We start from the raw sequence: 22182 nt of genomic DNA on the forward strand, positions 1-22182 counted from the left end.
TTTATTTAGAAAAAAATAAAAATAAACTGGAAGTTCCTTCTTCTTCTTTTAGTGTTTAGTGGCGGCTAAAAACCTACAACTTACATTACCGCCACCTACTGTACGCCTTACCACTTCTTCTTTAAGTTCTCAAAATGTTCCTAAATGTTGCTGGCGTCATTACTCATATGGGTAGGACCGTAAATTGATACGAGGAGGCGTGTACTCCTTTTGAAAAATCTTATTGGACAATAATGAAACGGAAATTGTGTGATTGACAGACGAGCTTGCCCAGCCCGTTATATTTCTCAACTTGTACGAAGACGCGTTTTTGGTGCGAAGCCGCTGTGAAACTGCGTTCTGAAATCAAGAGAAATAACCTGCTACAATGGCGCATGGGTAAGATATCTTCGATATCCTTGCCATTTGAATTAATGTAGTCTTCTACCTTTCGTAAAAATACTGCTCAAGCACCGTGCATATTTTGCAGCATCAAACTTTATCTTTTCATCGAAACAGAGATTTAATAATAATAACAATTGCGCAAAAGTCGACTGAGCAGTTATGAAGATCAGTTTAATTTTTTGGGAAGGGGCTTAAACAGTCCTTCTGTTTCAACTTGAACTCCAAAACGTATAGCTTAATCATACAGCAGATATATTTTAATAATTCAAATAATGTAATTTCCATTATTATTAGATTACTACAAGTTCTGCATGCATTGCTGCGTTTCCTAAAACGCTGGTTTCCTCAAGGGACTTTTTAAGCCCCTTCCCAAGAAATGAAACCGAATCTTAATAGCTACTCAGTCAAAAAAAGAGGAACTATATTAACTTTCCCACTTATTTCATGAATATTACAGATTCATACATTTCACAAGATTTCAGATGTTAGGCATGAATCACATTCTCTGTGTGCATATGTGTGTTGGGTGTCTGTACGTATTGGTATTTTTCCCACAAATGAAAAACTTTATTTTTCTTTTCATTTTATGTACGATTTAGTCTTCTCTCTTTGTATCCTTCAATTCAAATAATGATAATGTATATACACTCTTTAGGTGAGGTCCAGGCCTCTGGGTTTTTGCACATTTATTAAATATTTGTGCTTTACACAGAATGGCCCCGGGAACTACCTTTTATAGGTGCACAGCACTCTCACAGGCCTGCACTGTTGGCCTCAGGAAAGCTATCCACACAGGTGCTTGCTTGTCACTGCTTGCTGCCTGCTAAAATATCATCCTTGTTGAGCATAAAACAAGCACCATGACATCTCACTGCTCAGACCACATCTTCAGCATGTTCACACTCAACAGCACATCCCCACAATAATCACATTTTATTGCTTATTATTTTAATTCCCGGTTACATCAAAAAAGTGTATATAGTTTCTGAAATTTTCAAATATTATTTTGGAAATGCAGTTATTAAGTATGTTTTTATTTTGATGGCATGATTATTATTAATATACATTTTCTTTAACCCACTGCAGTCGAGGAGTAAACCAGGAGCTATCTCACGTTCTAAATGAGTTGTGGAAGCTGGATGTCAACCGTTTGAAGCCCGGGGCAGACTATGTCATATCTCTGCAGGTAGGGACACAGGCTACAGGTACGCAGGTTCACAGTGCTGAAGCTGTGGGCCTCCCTGAATCCCCCCCTCTCACGGCCTGACACTTGGTCTAGCCCTGTCATGCAAAACGCAGACAGCGCTTAGCAACAGCCTGCCTGGGGATGTGTTCTTTTGAATCGCTTCTGAAAACCGACTTTTACCGGATGCCATTTCTTGGGTCCTGGACCAGTCTAATGCTGCTTTTATCTTGCTTTTATTCCGTCATTATTTATACCTTTGTGCTTTTTCTATCAGCTCGTTTTTGGATTTTTTCTATGTAAAGCACTTTGTGACTTAAAAGGTGTATACAAATTATGACTATCATTATTATTATTATTATTATTATTATTATGATTATTATTATTATTTTATTTGTATTATCTCAGTCAGCCCAGTTTAGTCAGTGTTGGCCATTTCATTTTATGAAGATTATTTGCGATGTTTTAATCCCACTGTAAAAATATAGAAAATGGTTGTACAATTTAGCAGAACATTTTAAACTCACTCACACACTCACACACTCACACACACACCCACTCACTCACTCACTCACCACACACACACACCCTGGCCTTGCAGCTGTGAAAGGGTAATTTGAGTAAGAGATTGTGGCACGGTTGAGCGGGATCAGAGACAGACTCGTGAATATTTGGCTTGGGTGAACGTAGCCAATCACCTGGCCTGGCGTTTCACCCCAGACTCTGCTATAAAGTCGATGGGGACAGTCACGATTGACAGGTGTCAAAATATTTCAGCTTCAATCGCATCCGGTTTTGATCTGGAGCAGGTTGTGCGTGGCAGTGTTTGATAACGTGAGGGAAGACTATCTGTGGTGAGCGGTCTTGCAGCTGGGTCTGCTGAAGCTCTGCTCTTTCTCTTTGTTTCCAGAGAGCGCATTGACGACAATCATCTGTTGTGCATTTGGTCTCGCGTGCCAAACCCACGTCACGTGACAGGGGGGATATTTCCTCACGGTTGTTTGCCATTGAGGCCTGTTCTATTGCATCATCCAGCTCCAACATCTTGATGCTCTGAACAAAACGGGCATTAATGGAGAGAGGCTATTATTAGCTCTGGGTGCGGGGTCTCGACGGGGTTAAGCAGCATCTGTTGACACCATTCTATGAAATACATTTACTCCGCTCGTAATTCATTTTTCCAAAACGATTTTACACACAAATCATTCAGTCTAATCGTGGTGCACTCACATTATTAAATGGGGGTTTGTCTTTCTATAATTTAATGCCCTTTGATGTCCTCACTGAGAAAAAAGCAGCGTGAAAATTCAAAATGAGCAAAAGAGCATCGACAGGTTACTTTGTTTAGAAAATGGCGCGTAGAGTATCGCTACTTAAATAAAGTAGACGTTTGCAGTGCTTCGCATTGGCAGTAACCTACATTTGTGTAAAATGTAAATGTTTATTGGTCTCAGTCCCAGTCACAGCATGTTCCAGTATGCAAAGACTCCAGAATGTACCATTTCAGCTGGGGGGTGGGGGGGGGGGGTTTGTCGACTGAAAGTTTTGTCAGGCTAACAGCTACTTATACATTGGCGTACAGCAGATTAAAAAAGAAGGTATTAATAAATGGTAAATGGTCGGCATTTATATAGTGCCTTTATCCGAAGCGCTGTACAATTGATGCTTCTCTTTCACCCGTTCATACACACACTCCCACACCGACGGCGATCGGCTGCCATGCGAGGCGCCGACCGGCTCGTCAGGAGCATTTGGGGGTTAGGCGTCTTGCTCACACCCAGGGCGGGATTGAACTGGCGACCCTCCGACTGCCAGATGACCGCTCTTACCCCCTGAGCCAATGAGACGACTGCTCTCACCGCCTGAGCCAATGAGACGACTGCTCTTACCGCCTGAGCCAATGAGACGACTGCTCTTACCGCCTGAGCCAATGAGACGACTGCTCTCACCGCCTCAGCCAATCATTGTTTGAGGATATGAGCAGATACGATGCCAAATATTAAAGACACACAAACAAAACAGAAAAGTGGTCATGGTATAATTAATATACAAAGTGCTGTTGGGTTGAGAACAAAAAATCCAAGCTTGTACTGTACTAAAACATTATTTTTAACAGTGAATCTTTATACCCTGTAAGAGGGCCTCTGCAAACGTGTGTGTGCTAGTCCCATGGACTCTCAGGCTTAACAAGGGGACTGGGTAAACGCCAGTTCCAAGGACATCGTCGAAAAGAAAACTTCTCATCCTCCCTGTTTTTGCAATCTTTCTCGCTCAAGCCTGGAACGTTCCTGCCTGAGCGATATTCATGTCTGTCTCCCACGTTTACTTAGTCCACTGGGGAAATAAGTACTGGCTGAACTTATAAACTGAAATCCCATACGCAGTAGTCTGGACCTGGGTGAAATACGTACTCAAGTACTTTTCTGTGCTCTACTGATCTTGCCTGGTGCAATCAAGCCTGCCATATGGGGTCTGGACTCAGAGTATTTCAATACACTATCAGAAATAAAGGTACTTGGTGTCTCGGTGGCGCAGCCTGCAGAGCATTGACCGCATGCTCGTTGCGAGTCGCGACGTCGACGGTTCGAATCCGACCGTCTGACATTTGTCGCATGTCTTCCCCTCTCTCTCGCTCCCATTCTTCCTGTCTCTCTATACTATACACTGTCCAATAAAGCTGAAAAAGGCCTAAAAAATATCTTTAAAAAAAAAAGAAAAAAAAAGAAATAAAGGTACATAGTACAAGTGCCTGAAAATCTGTCTGTGGGATGGTACCCTATAGGTACATAACATTGTACCCCTAGCCAGCAATATATCATTCATTTGTACCTTTTTTGGTTGGCAAATGCACTCATTTGTACCCAAAGAGAACATTACTGTGCTTTCAGGGCACATTTGTTTCTTGAAGAACAAAAAAGTACTTCTGCTGTGGCTTCATTTCTGACAAGCTCAGTAAAGTGTGTTTGATAGCAGTGGTATTAGGGTGTGTGTGTTTGAGAGGAGTGGTATAGGGTGTGTGTGTTTGAGAGAGTGGAGTAACAGTGTGTGTGTTTGAGAGGAGTGGTATAGGGTGTGTGTGTTTGAGAGGAGTGGTATAGGGTGTGTGTGTTTGAGAGGAGTGGTATAGGGTGTGTGTGTTTGAGAGGAGTGGTATAGGGTGTGTGTGTTTGAGAGGAGTGGTATAGGGTGTGTGTGTTTGAGAGAGTGGAGTAACAGTGTGTGTGTTTGAGAGAGTGGAGTAACAGTGCTTCTCATTGGCCTCCACTGGCTTCCTATTGCCGCACGCATCCGATTCAAGGCCCTAGTGTTGGCATTTCAGGCTGCTAAGGGGACTGCCCCACATTACATACAATCCCTGATCACTCCCTACTCCCCAGCTAGACCACTCCGGTCTGCCAGCTCTGGTCGCCTTACGATTCCCTCTCTACGGGCACCTGGCGGTCGAGCTGCACGTTCACGCCTGTTTTCCGTTCTGGTTCCTCAGTGGTGGAATGACTTGCCTACCACTGTCAGGACAGCAGAATCCCTCCCCCTATTTCGACGCAGACTCAAAACACACCTGTTCAAACTCTACCTTAGTCCCCCCTCCTGATTTACCCCGCCCCCCCCTTCTGATACCCCTATCCCTGTCTAACCCCCCCCCAAAAAAAAAAAAAAAAAAAAAATTGCACTTATGATGACGACTATATGTTTAGAACAGCAGTCCAGGTGTATTTTTCTAGTTCTGGATGTGATGCTTTGACTTGTGGTAGAACCTATGCACTTGTAAGTCGCTTTGGATTAAAAGCGTCTGCCAAATGACTAAAATGTAAAAACAGTGTGTGTGTTTGAGAGAGTGGTATAAGTGTGTGTGTGTTTGAGAGAGTGGAGTAACAGTGTGTGTGTTTGAGAGAGTGGAGTAACAGTGTGTGTTTGAGAGAGTGGAGTAACAGTGTGTGTGTTTGAGAGAGTGGAGTAACAGTGTGTGTGTTTGAGAGAGTGGAGTAACAGTGTGTGTGTTTGAGAGAGTGGAGTAACAGTGTGTGTGTTTGAGAGAGTGGAGTAACAGTGTGTTTGTTTGAGAGAGTGGAGTAACAGTGTGTGTTTGAGAGAGTGGAGTAACAGTGTGTGTGTTTGAGAGAGTGGAGTAACAGTGTGTGTGTTTGAGAGAGTGGAGTAACAGTGTGTGTGTTTGAGAGAGTGGAGTAACAGTGTGTGTGTTTGAGAGAGTGGAGTAACAGTGTGTGTGTTTGAGAGAGTGGAGTAACAGTGTGTGTGTGTTTGAGAGAGTGGAGTAACAGTGTGTGTGTTTGAGAGAGTGGAGTAACAGTGTGTGTGTTTGAGAGAGTGGAGTAACAGTGTGTTTGTTTGAGAGAGTGGAGTAACAGTGTGTGTTTGAGAGAGTGGAGTAACAGTGTGTGTGTTTGAGAGAGTGGAGTAACAGTGTGTGTGTTTGAGAGAGTGGAGTAACAGTGTGTGTGTTTGAGAGAGTGGAGTAACAGTGTGTGTGTTTGAGAGAGTGGTGTAACAGTGTGTGTGTTTGAGAGAGTGGAGTAACAGTGTGTGTGTTTGAGAGAGTGGTGTAACAGTGTGTGTGTTTGAGAGAGTGGTGTAACAGTGTGTGTTTGAGAGAGTGGAGTAACAGTGTGTGTGTGTTTGAGAGAGTGGAGTAACAGTGTGTGTGTTTGAGAGAGTGGAGTAACAGTGTGTGTGTTTGAGAGAGTGGAGTAACAGTGTGTGTGTTTGAGAGAGTGGAGTAACAGTGTGTGTTTGAGAGAGTGGAGTAACAGTGTGTGTGTTTGAGAGAGTGGAGTAACAGTGTGTGTGTTTGAGAGAGTGGAGTAACAGTGTGTGTGTTTGAGAGAGTGGTGTAACAGTGTGTGTGTTTGAGAGAGTGGAGTAACAGTGTGTGTGTTTGAGAGAGTGGTGTAACAGTGTGTGTGTTTGAGAGAGTGGAGTAACAGTGTGTGTGTTTGAGAGAGTGGAGTAACAGTGTGTGTGTTTGAGAGAGTGGAGTAACAGTGTGTGTGTGTTTGAGAGAGTGGAGTAACAGTGTGTGTGTTTGAGAGAGTGGAGTAACAGTGTGTGTGTTTGAGAGAGTGGAGTAACAGTGTGTGTGTTTGAGAGAGTGGAGTAACAGTGTGTGTGTTTGAGAGAGTGGAGTAACAGTGTGTGTGTTTGAGAGAGTGGTGTAACAGTGTGTGTGTTTGAGAGAGTGGAGTAACAGTGTGTGTGTTTGAGAGAGTGGAGTAACAGTGTGTGTGTTTGAGAGAGTGGTGTAACAGTGTGTGTGTTTGAGAGAGTGGTGTAACAGTGTGTGTGTTTGAGAGAGTGGTGTAACAGTGGTATACTCTCTGGCGCAGGGCAGGGCGGGGTATGTGAGCCGCGGGAGTAACAGCGCCACGGACCACGCACACGCCTCGCTCTTCTCTTACGTCGACGAGCAGAAGCTGAAGAGCATCGAGACCTATGCACGTGAGTGTCCCCAGCCAATCACACGCACGCACGTGAGTGTCCCCAGCCAATCACACGCACGCACGGGAGTGTCCCCAGCCAATCACACGCACGCACGTGAGTGTCCCCAGCCAATCACACGCACGCACGTGAGTGTCCCCAGCCAATCACACGCACGCACGGGAGTGTCCCCAGCCAATCACACGCACGCACGTGAGTGTCCCCAGCCAATCACACGCACGCACGTGAGTGTCCCCAGCCAATCACACGCACGCACGTGAGTGTCCCCAGCCAATCACACGCACGCACGTGAGTGTCCCCAGCCAATCACACGCACGTGAGTGTCCCCAGCCAATCACACGCACGCACGTGAGTGTCCCCAGCCAATCACACGCACGCGCGTGTCCCCAGCCAATCATACACACGCGCGAGTTTTATCCCCAAACTTTTTGTACTTTTGTAATTACTTTTGTCTTCAGGTTAATTATAATTTGCTGTTGATTATATTTAGTGGACCCAACCGAGAACAGAATCCAAATTGTCAAGGAAATAAAGCGCTCTGAGTTAAGAAAGACCACTGTGATAAGGCTCTTTATTACAAGAAGCTTGCAGAGAATTCACAATACATCAGCACGGTGCTTTCTCTGAAACAAGCAGCAAGTTCTCCTTTCTAGTCTCCGTTTGTGTGAAAACTATCCGCTCATCGCATTCTACATTGATCCAGGCATGGACATATTCTCGTAGTTCCTGCTAAATCAGCTCTTTAGCAAAACATCTTTATCTTACGGCTGGGCAAAACAACTTCATCTAACTGCTAACCAACAAACGGCAGATCGAAGGTTGGTGCCTCAAGTCCAACAATAAGATCCGCACAGCCGTTGGGCCCTTGAGCAAGGCCCTTAACCCTGCATTGCTTCAGGGGAGGATTGGTCCCTGCTTAGTCTAAGTCTAGCTATGCATTACAGTTATTAAGCTGACACTTTTATCCAAAGCGACTTCCAGTTGATTAGACTAAACTAAAGCAGGGGGGCAATCCCTTCCGGGCCTTGCTCAAGGGCCCAACAGCTGTGCGGATCCTACTGTGGCTACACCGGGGCTTGAACCACCAACCTTCCGGGTCCCAGTCATGTCCCTTAGCCCCTAGGCGACAGGCTGCCCCCCACTACGCGGTTCCTACAGTATTAGAGAGAGACTTTTCTGCCTCTGCCCTTTGCGTCTGTTAATTCGGGCTCTCTTCAGGTTTCATCAACCTGCTGGATAACTACGAGATGTCCACGGGCACAGCTGAGACGGTCACCGCGCAGGAGGAGGAAGAGAATCGCCTCTTCCTGGACGCCATCATGAAGACCGAGGTCATGAAGGTAAGGTGGTCAGGCAGGCAGGCAAACTGCTTCAGCTCAATTCAGTTTCTGTGCAGGCGTGAAGTTAACGGAAGCCGTCTGTATGTGAGCGCGCACCTGTATGTGTGTGTGTGTGTGTGTGTGTGTGTGTGTGTGAGGGCACACCTGTATGTGTGTGTGAGGGCACACCTGTATGCGTTTTTTCCCTTACAGCACGCTCACCAATACCTGGTCCGCAAAGGCCAGTCCCCGCCGGACAGCCAGCAGTTCAAGAGGCAGCTGTACGACATCTGGTTCCGTCTCTACCACCGCAACAGGCACTGCGGGTAGGTACCCGGCGTCACACACGTTCCACTGTCCTCCTGGCGACAGCACGATGCTCATTTGCGTGCGGAACAGGGCGGACTCCTGCGGCTTCGAGCACGTGTTCGTCGGAGAGACCCGGCACGGCAGGGAGATCATGGGCTTCCACAACTGGGTGCAGTTCTACCTGCAGGAGAAGTGCCGCCACGTGGACTACAAGGGCTACAAAGCCCGGGACCGGAAGAGCACGGTGAGCCCCCCCCCCGACCGGAACGGCGGCCATTTTAGGAAAGTCTCTCAGGAATCGACGTGCTGTGAACCTACAACTCATTGTTCATTTTGTTGATATTATTCTCATGTTTATTTTATATTCTTATGAAGTTTTTCCATTAGATTTTGGATTATTCATTCATTCTTAATGAATTCATTAACATTACATTAATGGCATTTGGCAGACGCTCAGAGCGATGACAAATACACCTATATCCGTATATCGGGCCTGAAAATGTGATCGCGCAGGTTCTTTAACCAATCAGCGGTGCTTCCGCTGAGTAGACGGCCAATCGGGTGTGCGCTACAGAACAGCTATGCCGCCTCAGAGCTCCACGTCCCGAAACACATTGGCGGGAATTCAACGCTTTTCATCGGAATCGCGCCGGACCGATCGTGAATTAGCCACAGGGCAAGCACAGGCATCGAATTTAGTCTGGAGCGTTTTAAAACGCGAGAGTTCAAAGGCGACGGATACCGATGTGCTTTTTCCCCGCAGCCGGACGAGGACGACCACGTGTTGAACCTGCAGTTCAGCTGGAAGGGTCTGCTGAAGCCGGTGGGCAGCTCCTTCATCGGCGTGAGCCCCGAGTTCGAGGTGGCCCTCTTCACCATCGTCTTCCTCTCCTCCGCCGAGCCGGAGATCCACACCTTGGTCCAGCTGGACGAGTACCACCTGGAGGTGGTGGTGTACCGCTTCGGGGCCTCCATCGGGACCTCCTACCCCAAACTCCTGACCAGCAACAACTGTCCCCTGTAGGGCGGCGCGCCGCCGGCCGCTCGCTGATCCGGGATCAGCTGTAGCCGCGAGCGCAGGGCGGCCGGGGTTAGGGTCCGGGCCCCGCGGCTGATCCCAGATCAGTTCTCGGAGGCCTGACAGTAGGCTTTGTTATCGTTTTAGTGCCTTAGTGTTAGCACATACATGAGCCCATGTTATGGCTGTGAAAATGTGCCCCGTTTTGGCATCAGGTCCGCTTGCTTTCAGTATTTTGCTTACTCTTGTTTTTTTGCAATACTTACACGACAATTCAAGACATTTCGGACTATAACTGTTATAATTGCCTGACGCATTTCAACATTTCTCCTCTTTTTTTCCGTTTAATGTGAATTAATTTCTCGAGAAACATTTTTTCAATTACAAATGTATTGGGATGATCAGTCGCTCTGTGTTATGTTGGGAGGTTCGGAATCTCTTGGCTGCCACCAGAAGTTGCTTAACGGGGACTGACGCAAGTGAATTATACTGCAAAATGTGAAGGAATGTTTAAAATATAACAATTACATTTATTGATAAAATACATATACACACACCAAAGTCATTGCTCTGTTTATCAGCTAATGTAATAAATCTTACCACTGCAAACCTTTTATTTGTCTGAATGTCAAAATCTGAACTTCGGATATTCCCGTTTCACCGAGAAACCTCTGGGTTATTTTGCGGAGACATACATAACCAACCCAATGCATACAAATAACAAACATACCAAACCCAATACATGCAAACAACAAACATACATACCCAACCCAAAACATACAAACAAACATACCCAAACATGTGACAGTAGCTTTTGGCTTAACACTTTATTTCCTGACAGCGGTCTGCAGTTAAATTCAGGAGAAAGATTTCGACACGACAGGGCAGGTCGGTTTGCAAAACGGCAGCGACCTTTGGCTATGTTAATGATGAACAAGTTGAATAAGAAGATAATGTCTTCTGGCATGCGTGTCCATACCATCGTAAAAAAAAGAAAAGAAAATCAAAACTCATTCGCCATATCACATTGTCTGATGTGGCAGAACATAACTCAGAGAGAGAGCAGACCGCAGATACTTCGTAAAGTGGAACCAGGACCCGTTTCCAGTCAGAAAATAGCATGCATTCTTCAGAGAACCACTTGGGATTAAATGCATTCATTTCAGACTCATTCAATTTCGATTTGTATTCGATTTGGCCTTGGCACACTTAAGACTCCATCACATTGAAAAGGGTATTTGCAATATATAACAATAGAGGTATGATAGATATACACCTAAAGTGCAGAGGGTGTTCAGATACGGAGACCATATACGACAACTGTATACGACTACTACAAACTACACAGTTGTTGGCTCAACACTCTGTACCAAAACATTGTATGACTGAACAATAGCTCATTGGTTGAAAATTGGTTCTAATTGCCACAGCCAATGGCGTTTCAACATCAGCGCATTCACAGAGAAGAGGGAGGGATAAACAGTGTTGTGGTTTGAAAGCGTTGGTTGCTGCTATTCCTCTCTTGACTGTTAGAAGTCCGACATCACCTATTGTAGCTTTAAGGGTGGTTTGCAGCGGAGACTTTATTCGAAAGGAACGGATTACACGTGGGGAAAATTTGTTCTCTAGTGATACGGTTTAGCGTGTCCAAGGCGCCATGGCAACCTGTCAGACGATGCAGTCCATGATGTGAATCTGCAGGCTGTCCAGGTCAGGGTAGGCCCCTTCACATTTGGGACAGGTGTGCTCCTGGATGTTCGGCTCACCTGGGGAAGACAAGGGCAGATCCCATGATACAGCGTCTCATTGGCTAGCTGTCATCTGATCCTCACCATGCTCTAGTTATACAGCGTCTCATTGGCTAGCGGTCATCTGATCCTCACCATGCTCTAGTTATACAGCGTCTCATTGGTTGGCTGTCACCTGATCCTCACCATGCTCTAGTTATACAGCGTCTCATTGGCTAGCTGTCATCTGATCCTCACCATGCTCTAGTTATACAGCGTCTCATTGGCTAGCTGTCATCTGATCCTCAGCACCATATACTTAGACAGTGTCCTGTTACCTCACCATCAGTGAGACACTCTAGTACACAACCGCTCTAAAACACAACTCATGAGTTTACTGGCGAAACATTACATCAACCATGTTCTTTTTTTAATATGAGAAAAAAAAAAAAAAAAAAAAAAAAAAAAGGACAGATTGACTCTTTAAAATGGAGCTCTCTTAATGTCAGACTCCACTACGGTCTACAAAGCAGTCTTCAGTCACGTGACCCTCAGTCTCCTACCTTTGGCCCACTGCCAAATGTTTGAGAGCGTGCCTCCCAGTGGCTTCTGCGTCTGCTGATGGCGATTCCGCATCTCCAACAGGTTGCGACTGGAAGAGCAGAAAGCATTGTGGGTAATTACAGGGCCACTGCGAGTCGCGTCATTTCCGCAGCCGAGGAGGTATAACTCCAGCTCCTCCCACTCCCGCACTGGTGACATCGCTGCAGTGACCGTCGGACCAATCACTCGAGAGGAGCTCTCCGCCAAATCACAGAGTACGTCGACGACGACAAACCGAAAGAAAGACGGCAGTCGGTGGACACGTTCTGCCTTTTGTCCCTTTCACAGCCAGCAAGTATCCACCAATCACCATCAAGGGGTTCCGTTTCTGCTTAACTGACACAATGCGTGATTGGTGGAGCTTCTCTCTGGGTTATGTGTGGTCAGTGGCAGTTGTTCTCTCTTTAAATTAAAAAAATAAAGCCAATGAAAACAAAAAAGCTCTGTTCATTGGCTAAGCTGGCTGTCTGTATACTGTCCCCACCCACCTGATAACTGCAGAAGGGCAGTTACTGACTGCAGAAGAACATGCGTGCCCAGTCAACTTAACCAGTATAAATAAAGGTTAACGAATAAAAGAATACGCAGGTCACGCACTTAGCCGACTGCGACTCCAGCTCCTCCTTCAGCTGCCGGTTCTCCTCCTTCAGCTGCCGGTTCTCCTCCTTCAGGAACGCCAGCTGCTCCATCACCTTCTCCTTCTCCGTGTGGATCTTCTCCCTGGCCTCCCGCTCGGCGAGGAAATCCGCCATGTAGACCTCTGCCTGCCGAGCATAGAGGAGGTGAGGGATGCCCTGTGTCTGTGTCTGTGTCTGTGTCTGTGTCTGTGTCTGTGTCTGTGTCTGTGTCTGTGTCTGTGTCTGTGTCTGTGTCTGTGTCTGTGTCTGTGTCTGATTGTCAACCGACATGGCTCAGGCAGTAAGAGCAGTCGTCTGGCAGTCGGAGGGTTCCCGGTTCCATCCGCCGCCCTTGCTGTGTCGAAGTGTCCCTGAGCAAGACGCCCAACCCCCCAAATGCTCCTGACGAGCAGGTCAGTGCCTTGCACGGCAGCCAATCGCCATGAGTGGGTGTATGAATGGGTGAATGAAAAGCATCAATTGTACAGCACCATTTAAAGCGCTTTGGATAAAAGCGCAACAGAAACGCAGCACATTTTACAGGTATAGTCGCCTTCCACTCCTTTAAGGCCATCTCATACACTTGAAGGGTAGTTACGCTCTAGATCACATTTGTTTTAGCTGTAAATGTGTTTGTATGCCCACGTTTTAGTGAAACATTTTAGTCCATACCATTTTTTCAACATGAAATATAATTGTGCCATATAAAACTGGTAGAAAAGCGTGTTCTGTTACAGGATCAATACGACACAGAACACTGCCGGAACCTGATTGGTGAGGGAATACTCTTTTGTATAATACTTCATACAAAATACTCCAACCACCCCCAGTATGCATTGTTTTCTAAAGTGTGCAGAAGGCAGAACCAGGCTGAAACAGTGAGTGCAGTTACTCTTTAACTCACCGTTTGACGTTGAACTACAGAAAGGTGCATTGTGGGAATCAGTACCTGTGCTTGGAATACTGAGATTGACTCCAGCTCCTGATTCTTCTTGATGAACTCCCGCTGCATCGCATCGATCTTGTTCTGCTTGGCAGCAAGAGCTTGCTCAGCCATCGCCAGGGTGTTCTGGAGCTCTTCCACCGTGGACTTCTGCAGACAGGGTCAGAGTTGAAAGGTCATGGGGCAGACCGATACACATAGCAGGGTAAAGACTATGCACACTCTACAGCTGCTTGGTAGCTCCTGTAACGGCTTTCATTTTTATGAAAACTGTTATTTTGCCAAGTTGTGAGCTGTCAGTTTGGACCTGTAGACAAGACAAGCTTTCCAATCATTCATCAACTTCACAGGCAATGCAACACACGGTCTACATTTCAGAATGAAGTTGTCCAGTCACTCACAACTGCAAGACAAATTGCTCTTCTTCTCAGCTATATTTCGCCCAAGTAAACCACATCACCTTCAAAAGGTTTTTGAGACAGGCATCATGGGCAAGGACACAAGATATACAAACAGGAGTCTGCTCCCAGTTCAGAGTAAGCAGGGCACTCCAGTCACTCAGTGGTAGAGAGGCAAGTAATGAACAGGCTTAAGTTGGCGGTAATGGGGTAATTCTGTCGTTCAGCACAAACGGTTAAAATGGTCACCTCAGCATTCGCCCCTTCCGCTTTCATCCAGTTGTTCTCCTCAGACAGCTTGTTGTAGGCGCCTTGCAGCTGTGCCAGAGTCCTCCTGTGACACACAAACGTGACGCATTTCATCTCAGGCCAGCACAACAAGCAAGATGGGGTCATCACACTCAACCGGTGCTACGCTAGGCCAATGACTGCTCCTCTGATGAGCATCTCAGCCAATAGCATGGCCCCGGATGAGTTCTGGCACACAGCCGCGCTGCGTGATGCTAGGTTTCTGTAGCGCCGGTGAGGTCACGTACCGCAAGAGCTCTGTCCGCTTCTCCTCTTCGGTCAATAGGGACTGCACGCTCTCCAACTGCAGCTGCAACTGCTTCTCCGCCTGCGACTGCAGTCTCTCCCGCTGCTGCGTAGCCATGTCCTGCTCCAAGACCCGGCACCTGTGCAGAGAGAGAGTTGTGTTAAACGCAACTTTCAACACCTGCTCCGGGTTCCATGCTCCTCTCTGCTCCACTCCTCCTGGTCTTCATCTGGAATGGGCTAGTGGGCACAGCCCTACGTCTGCAGTGGGCACAGCCCTACGTCTGCAGTGGGCACAGCCAGTTACATATGCTTTATGTGCTCTCCACTCACTTTTCCACCAGGGTCTTGTTGGAGCTCTGCGCGAGATGCAGATTGGCTTGCGCCTGTTGCAGCGCCCTCCTCAGCTGCTCCACCTCAACCTGCGCAGAGTCAGGCACAGAGTCAGAGAGACAGAGTCAGTCAGAGAGACAGAGTCAGAGACACGGAGTCAGAGACACGGAGTCAGAGACACGGAGTCAGAGACACGGAGTCAGAGACACAGCATTCTGGGACTCTCCCTGCCCAATCACAGACCGAAGTGATGGTCACTAAACCCAACATTTAATCATATCCACAGGACTGCTTTGTTTTCACATTGAAGGAGAGTTAATTTGTCTGCCCTGATGAAGGCCACTGTTTGGCCGAAACATGTTGGTATTTTTTTAGTGTTCAACTATGAACTAGCCTTTTATTAATAAAGCTGTTTTTTTACTTCATTGGAAGAGTGCCTTGGATCCACTTCGTTTGCTCGTTTAATATCACATTTCTGTTCTTGTCCTCTATCCTTACTGCAGTACAAAAGCAGTGGCATACACATTTTTTGAGACCAAAAACAAGGTTCGTTTCCTGTTCAGCTGCATTTTTGTGCAGACAATGACTCAAGCCAAAATAAGTGAGGCTCAAGTTTCCTGTTCAGCAAAATAAACCTTTTGCAGGAAAGTTGTTGTGAGAACACAAAGGTCTCATGGCGAGGCACGACTTCCAGTGGATTATTATTGTAATTATCCAAGTTATATCAACATGTTATATATTAAGAAATGAACGGTACAATAACTCAGATTCAAACTTTTTTTCCCCGCCATTTTTCATGACAGAACGGTCCGCTACTGAAGCGTTGCTAAGTTCATCATATCTGACAGAATTAATCAACCTTTTATTTTTCATCTTTATTACAGATTAGACCAGGGGTCTCCAATCTTATCCTAAAAGGGCCGGCGTGGGTGCAGGTTTTTGTTTTAACCCAGCAGTAACACACCTGATTATACTAATGAACTAATCGTGGTCTTTAAATCAAGACCTAGATGAGTAGAATCAGCGGTCTTAGTCCTGCGCTAAAACAACAACCTGCACACACACCGGCCCTTTCTGGATAAGATTGGAGACCCCTGGATTAGACCATGTAATATGCTCCAAGTATCTTCCCCTGTCTCTTAAACAGACAGACAGCCTGTGAGATTAATGTCTGCTTTACCATGCCTGCACATTCCAATCTTTTGGCAAGGTTGGAGTTTATCTGGAGACTAAATAATAACAATCCTAGGCTGTCGGCATCATGTCTTCCTTGTTTTTGTCTCCGCCCTTGCGGAAAGGTGTGTATAAGAGACTTACGGTCTGATTCAAATCAGAGTCGGTAACTCACCTTCTCACTCTGTTATTTATTTGCAAATTAATAAGTTAAAGTATATTGTTGGATCTGTATCATCAGACGATGCACGCCTGTGATATGTAAAAAAGGGCATTTTCCCTTACAGACTTCTCTGGAGATGGGAATAGCCCGTTCCTTATCCAGACACAATCAATCAATCTCTGAACGCAAGACCGCGGGACCGCTGAGCTCACCTGCGCCCCTCCTTCAGAGCCCTTCGCCCTCCCGTCCAGAAAGTCTCGCTGTCCATCGCGCCTCTGCATGCTCCCTGTACCGTCCCCGTACGTCGCCGTTGTGGAGCCGTCGGTCCACTGCATGGCGGCTGAAGACCAAAGCAACAGGCAAGACGCGTTAAACGAGCACGACGGGTCTGCATTTCAGCCGCATCGGGGGGGAGGGGAGGCAGAGGTTTCTGGGGCTTGTAGTTCTCTCCACCTCAATTATCTCCTGAGTTGTAGGCCACCCTGGTGTAAAATCCAACCTAACGTGAGCCGTTCCAAACAAAGTCTTCAGCTGTAATGCATGAGCTTATCAGGAAATGTTGCAATAATGCCAGAAACTGAAGACGACTGAGCAAATGACAGGAATGGTGATGAACCCTGGGCCTCAAAGAACCATTCAAAGAAAAAGGGATAATTAGAAACTATTTGAACTAGAAATCTAGCGGTCATCCAGGTCTTACCTGAATGTTAAATACACTTCACAATATCTACTTCATGTGGAATTAATGTCATCCCTGGTGTTAAATCCAGCTATGACCAGCTTGAAATACCAGCTACCTGCAGTTTCAAAACATAGCTTGAGCTGGTCAAACAATGTTCAGTATGAAGCTGGTCTAACTGGTCAACCAGCTAGTTCTTTCCGCAACGATTGCAGGTTAGACCAAGTGAAACTTAATACTATCTATCTGTTAAAGATACATATGCAAAGAAATGTCTCAGATTTACTTTCAGTTTCCCTTACCGTGTTTTTAAGTCAATACCCATAACCCGTACATGTATTACACAGCACACATATTGTAAAAGCGGTCACCGTGTCTACAGTAAATAGCTGCATGGCAATTAATACATTTTAAATAGTACGTTTATGGTCGTCTGCGGAGGGTCCTTCAGATCCTTATTATCCTTACCCGGAACTTGTTCTTCCGCTTTTTCGTGCTCCATAGAACTGTATAATGTAGAATCCGCGTTGAGATCCCAGGTGAATGCCGGGTCTCTGGAAACCATTGGGTTAAGGCAGAGTTCTGAAGGTAGACTGGAGCAAGAAAAATATTATCACAAGTGAAATTTGTGAGTAAAAGTTAGCATGAGTGGTCTCTCACTCTTGAGACAAACAAGTGGCGTTACGTAGGCTACGACACGCGTAACGTCATAATATGGGTTTGGGTCATTGACAACCACTCAGTTCTGGAAATATCAAATATACTCACGTGCAAAAAAAGATCCTGCGTTGGTAGAAGATCAGATGTTCCAAGTAAATTCACTTTAAAATGCGCTCCTGTCCGTCTTGTTTTAACGCGAACCACAACCGCGACCACGTTCACTGACCTATCGTGATCTGTCTCGAGGAGGGTTTGGCTTATATTCTGATCTGTGCCAGGTGCAATGTTATCGTTGTCTCATTGATCAATCAAAGGCTGAGTTCAAGTTTTTAATTATCGACCAATGTGCTGTTGAAACGCCTCTTTTTCTGTCGTGTCGGGCATTTTACGTAAGTGTGCCTCTCTGCAGACCCCCAAAAAGAAAGAGATTGTGTTGACGATGTTGACACGGGGTCAGCAAAGCTTGATGAAAAGACAGTGCTCGTCAATACAGGACTATTGCTCCCATCATTGTGCTGCCTCTGCACAATTCTGCCACCTCAGGGGAATGCTCCCAGAACTGATGAGTTGAAATAGCACTGTATGAACCATGGGTTTTCCACGTACAGTGTTTGGTGTCTTTAGATAGCTCATGTTTTGGGAAATAGTTTGGTGTCAGTGGTGGTGTGGTACACTGGTTGCTGAATAACGATCTTGTAGGAATAAACCACAGATAATGCAAGTTACCTGTGAATCAGCATCCAACTGGGATACAAAGGTTAACCAGATTTGTTAGACATACAGAGATAACATCAGCAGGGCCCTTGTTGTTACCACCGTCTTGTGTCTTATTTGATGATTTGTTGTTTTTCCTGTAAACCCTCGGCATCTAAAGGGAAACGTGGAATGGTTCGGGGAGAATCGTTAATAGGACCTCCTGCACATCATTTGCATTTAGCCATTCACATTGCACCTGTCCACATTGTAATTATATTTTTTACATTTTTTTTTTTTTTTACATTTTTTGTCATTTGGCAGACGCTTTTAATCCAAAGCGACTTACAAGTACATAGGTCAAAGCATCACATCTAGAACTAGGAAGATACACAAAGAATGCTAGTCGTCATCATAAGTGCAAATTTTTTTTCTAACTCACAGCAACCAGGAAACGTTTCTTTGCTGCCCCCTGTTGGTAGCATTGTAATATTGCCTGAGAGCAGATACAGGTTTTTGGTCATTAGGTTTTACGAACACAAGAGGGCGCGCCAAAATGAGTTCATTTATTTATTTCAGAAGAGATGAGAGATTTGCATTTTTTTCTCTCAAGCCAAATAAATCTCTTTATCATTTCATTTTATCTTTAATTTTATTGCCTGGTTTTGTTTTGTACAGCACTTTGGTCAACCATGGTTGTTTTAAATGTGCTTTATAAATAAAGTTTATTATTATTATTATTATTATTATTATTACCAAAAATAATAATTTGTTAACCAAATACAGTGGGCTCCAGAATTATTGGCACCTTTGATACAAACGCACAAAAAACACTGCAAACTAAAAAATAATAGCGATTGACACGAATAGATTTATTTTCCGACATGTTTATGGTCGCATACTTTATTTAATCAGACAAAGTCTTTCAATTTTCAAAGAAAAAATATTTCTCCCCAAAAAAAACAGGTTTCACAATTATTGGCACCGCTGGTTTAACACCCCCGGCAAAGATGAAAGCCACACACTTTTCCTACAACCTATGATAAGGTTGAAGGACACACTCCTGACCATTCTTCTGTGCCATTTTTCAGAATCAGCGATATATCCTCGGGTTTGCGCTTAGAGACCCCTCCCCTTCGGTTCAGACCACAGCATTTTGGTGGGATCTAGGTCTTGAGACTGAGATGGCCACCGCAGAACGTGGATGTCATTTTCCGCTTCATTTCTGCGTGTAATTTGACGGACGTCAGATGTCATTGTCCGGAAGGGCGGTCTACCTATGATCAAGTCACAGCTGCTCGACAGAGACACCCAGGTTTTCCGCCAAAACGTCCTGGTACTTTGCTGAACTCATTCTGCCATTGATCTTAAATAGTGATCCTGGACCACAGGCAGGATATCTCCAAAACATCAGTGACCCACCGCCATATTTCACAGTACGTATTAGATGCTTCTCATTCCTCTTCTGCCGCCAAACGTGTGTTGACGGTGTGTATTTTCGTCACCTGTGACCATTGCACTCTCTCCCACCCATGATTACGACGATGTTTGGCAAACTCCAGATGCTTGTTTTTTGTTAATTGTGCCCAGTAAGGGCTGTCTTTGTGCCACCCTTTCCGAAGAGTTTGTTGGCACGGAGGTGCCATTTTATGGTTTTTTCGAGACTTGGTGACCCCAAGCAACCGATCTGTACAATGAAACTGTGATCCTCCCTCGCCATCTTCTTTGCTGTCCACGGGGATAATACGCACTTGCCTCCTCTTCCTGATGAGTTTGCATATTCCATATGTTTTACATTTTGTATATTATTGTCCTTAATTGGCCTACCAGACAGCCAATTACCACCGGTCTCTTCTGAATTGACAGTGCTTTGGATTTTCCCATGCTGATGGATGACAAAGGGATTTTGCATGCATTGCCTCATTTTTATCCTCTAGTGAAACAGGTGATGGAATTACACACTATAGTTCCTTTAGACTGAGACTAACTAAATTGAGTAAAATTACAATATTTACAATTATTGTGAGGGGTGCGAATCATTTTGACACCAAGGGTTTTCAGAAAAAATTATTACCGAATAAAAACATGTGTAAATGCATTGAAGGTTTTGCATAGTTTTCCCATATGTTTGAACTTAACACACAGATTATTATCTGTTTATTATATGCAGCCTCTTTTCTTCATTATCGTTCAGGGCGGCAATAATTACGGAGCCCATTGTGCATGAGCTGTGCTTTTCCATGGCAGTATGAATTGGCCTCAACGAAGGTCGTTACAAATGAACAAAGCTGCACAAATAAACTTCTCAGTAGTTAGCCAACAGCTACATTAATTGATGCCAATTCATGCAAACTTATGATAAAGTGTGAACAACTCTTCCAGATTGCGAATACAACACATTACATTATTGGCATTTGGCAGACGCTCTTATCCAGAGCGACGTACAGTCGATTTGACTAAGCAGGAGACAATCCTCCCCTGGAGCAATGCAGGGTTAAGGGCCCTGCTCAAGGGCCCAACGGCTGTGCGGATCTTATTGTGGCTACACTGGGATTAGAACCACCGACCTTGCGTGTCCCAGTCATTTACCCTAACCACTACGCTACAGGCCGCACAATTCCATATCACTGACTCAAAAACGTCATGAGCTTTCTTTGGGGCTGATTTCCTCGTGTTTGTAGTGAGTTTAAGGGAAAACAAATGAGAATTCTGGATTGTTTTTTATGTAATTGTAACAGACGTCAGGATTCCTTTGCAGGCACAACAGCGAGTGGAGACCGGCTGATTGCAGACCTGAATGAAACAGACTCCGGCCGTGTCAGGGTTATTCACGCCTCGTGTAGACTGGCACCGACAAGACCCCTTCTGCCACACCTGCACTTCACGCTCACGACTGCTGTCTGTCCTGGTCCCACGGTGGTGGAATGACCTCCCGGTAGATGTCAGAACGGCAGACTCTCTGACCTCCTTCAAGCGCAGACTGAAGACCCATCTCTTCAGGCTACACCTTTCCCTCCCCAACTCACAATCACTGTGATTAGCCTTAGACTGTAATGGCACTTACATAGGTATTTGTGGTGGTGTGGTGGGAATTTTAATTTATTTGTTTTTATTGGCTGTTGTATTGTTGTATTCTAGCTGCCAACTGTGGTATGCTAGTTTGAAAGTTGATTGTACTCTTCAAGGGTTCTGAATTTCTGTATGTTTACACTAGGACTCGGAACTGTCCTGTCCTCTCAGGTCCTCTTGGCACTTGTTCTTGTGTTTGATTTGCACTTTGTTGTACGTCGCTCTGGATAAGAGCGTCTGCGAAACGCCACGTAATGTAATGTAATGTATAACCTGTGGAACAGCACTGGGAGGCGGAGTAGAAACGACCCTAAAACGACCGTTCCCCCGGTCAAACGCCGTCACATTAATCCCCTCCCTGAGTGCTCCCGTCATCCCCTAACACTCCGCTTTTTAAAAATAGAATTGAATCCAATTATTTCTTAAAAACGTTCCTAATTTAGGCCCACTGAATATTTAAAACGTCTTAATTAAACGGCTGTAATGTGCGCTTGTCTCAGAGCTGGAGAGCGGGGGGGGGGGAGGAGACGGGTTTTTGACGTGCCCCGGCGTCCATTTTGGCTCAAGATTAAAGTCCTGTCCGGGCTCGGTCAGGCGGACGTCTCCATGCGGCAGTAACAAACTGCAGCAGGCAGAGAAACTGGGAGGTAGCCGTTCATCAGGAACACAGCAACAAACTTTCAGTCCTGTCCTGTCAGTTCTGTTTTTGCTCAAAATGAATGTTTGAGGTGGAATTTATCAAGAGATTACAAAGCGCTTCAGTAACACGCTCAGCTGAGGAGCTTGCAGAGTGTTTGTGGGAATGCGAGACAGTTTTCAAAATGTGTACTGCAGCAAAGTGCTCCTCACCACACTAGGGGTCCGCTCACTTCCTGAATGGTCATGTGACATCCTGAGCTTTCCTGAGTGGCTTTGTGTGTTTC

The 22182-nt window shown here is 45.6% G+C and overlaps 2 protein-coding genes across 2 annotated transcripts; one reads left to right on the plus strand and one right to left on the minus strand.

Annotated features, from left to right (window-relative positions):
• The first annotated feature begins 240 nt into the window (after nucleotides 1–240).
• On the plus strand, nucleotides 241–10281 carry LOC133119093 (uridylate-specific endoribonuclease C-like). Its single transcript, XM_061229511.1, has 7 exons — nucleotides 241–378; nucleotides 1471–1570; nucleotides 6910–7021; nucleotides 8240–8361; nucleotides 8554–8666; nucleotides 8740–8893; nucleotides 9413–10281. The coding sequence occupies exons 1-7, from the start codon at nucleotides 368–370 to the stop codon at nucleotides 9671–9673; spliced, it is 873 nt and encodes a 290-aa protein (XP_061085495.1). The 5' UTR covers nucleotides 241–367; the 3' UTR covers nucleotides 9674–10281.
• Nucleotides 10177–17765, minus strand: LOC133119092 (optineurin-like). Its single transcript, XM_061229510.1, has 10 exons — nucleotides 17606–17765; nucleotides 17306–17430; nucleotides 16371–16498; nucleotides 14823–14911; nucleotides 14492–14629; nucleotides 14205–14289; nucleotides 13564–13707; nucleotides 12595–12761; nucleotides 11958–12046; nucleotides 10177–11433 (listed from the first exon to the last, which is right to left on the minus strand). The coding sequence occupies exons 2-10, from the start codon at nucleotides 17400–17402 to the stop codon at nucleotides 11336–11338; spliced, it is 1035 nt and encodes a 344-aa protein (XP_061085494.1). The 5' UTR covers nucleotides 17403–17430; nucleotides 17606–17765; the 3' UTR covers nucleotides 10177–11335.
• Between the last annotated feature and the right edge of the window lie 4417 nt (nucleotides 17766–22182).

Source organism: Conger conger, chromosome 19, assembly GCF_963514075.1.
Source record: "Conger conger chromosome 19, fConCon1.1, whole genome shotgun sequence".
In the NCBI taxonomy this organism is placed as follows: Eukaryota; Metazoa; Chordata; class Actinopteri; order Anguilliformes; family Congridae; genus Conger; species Conger conger.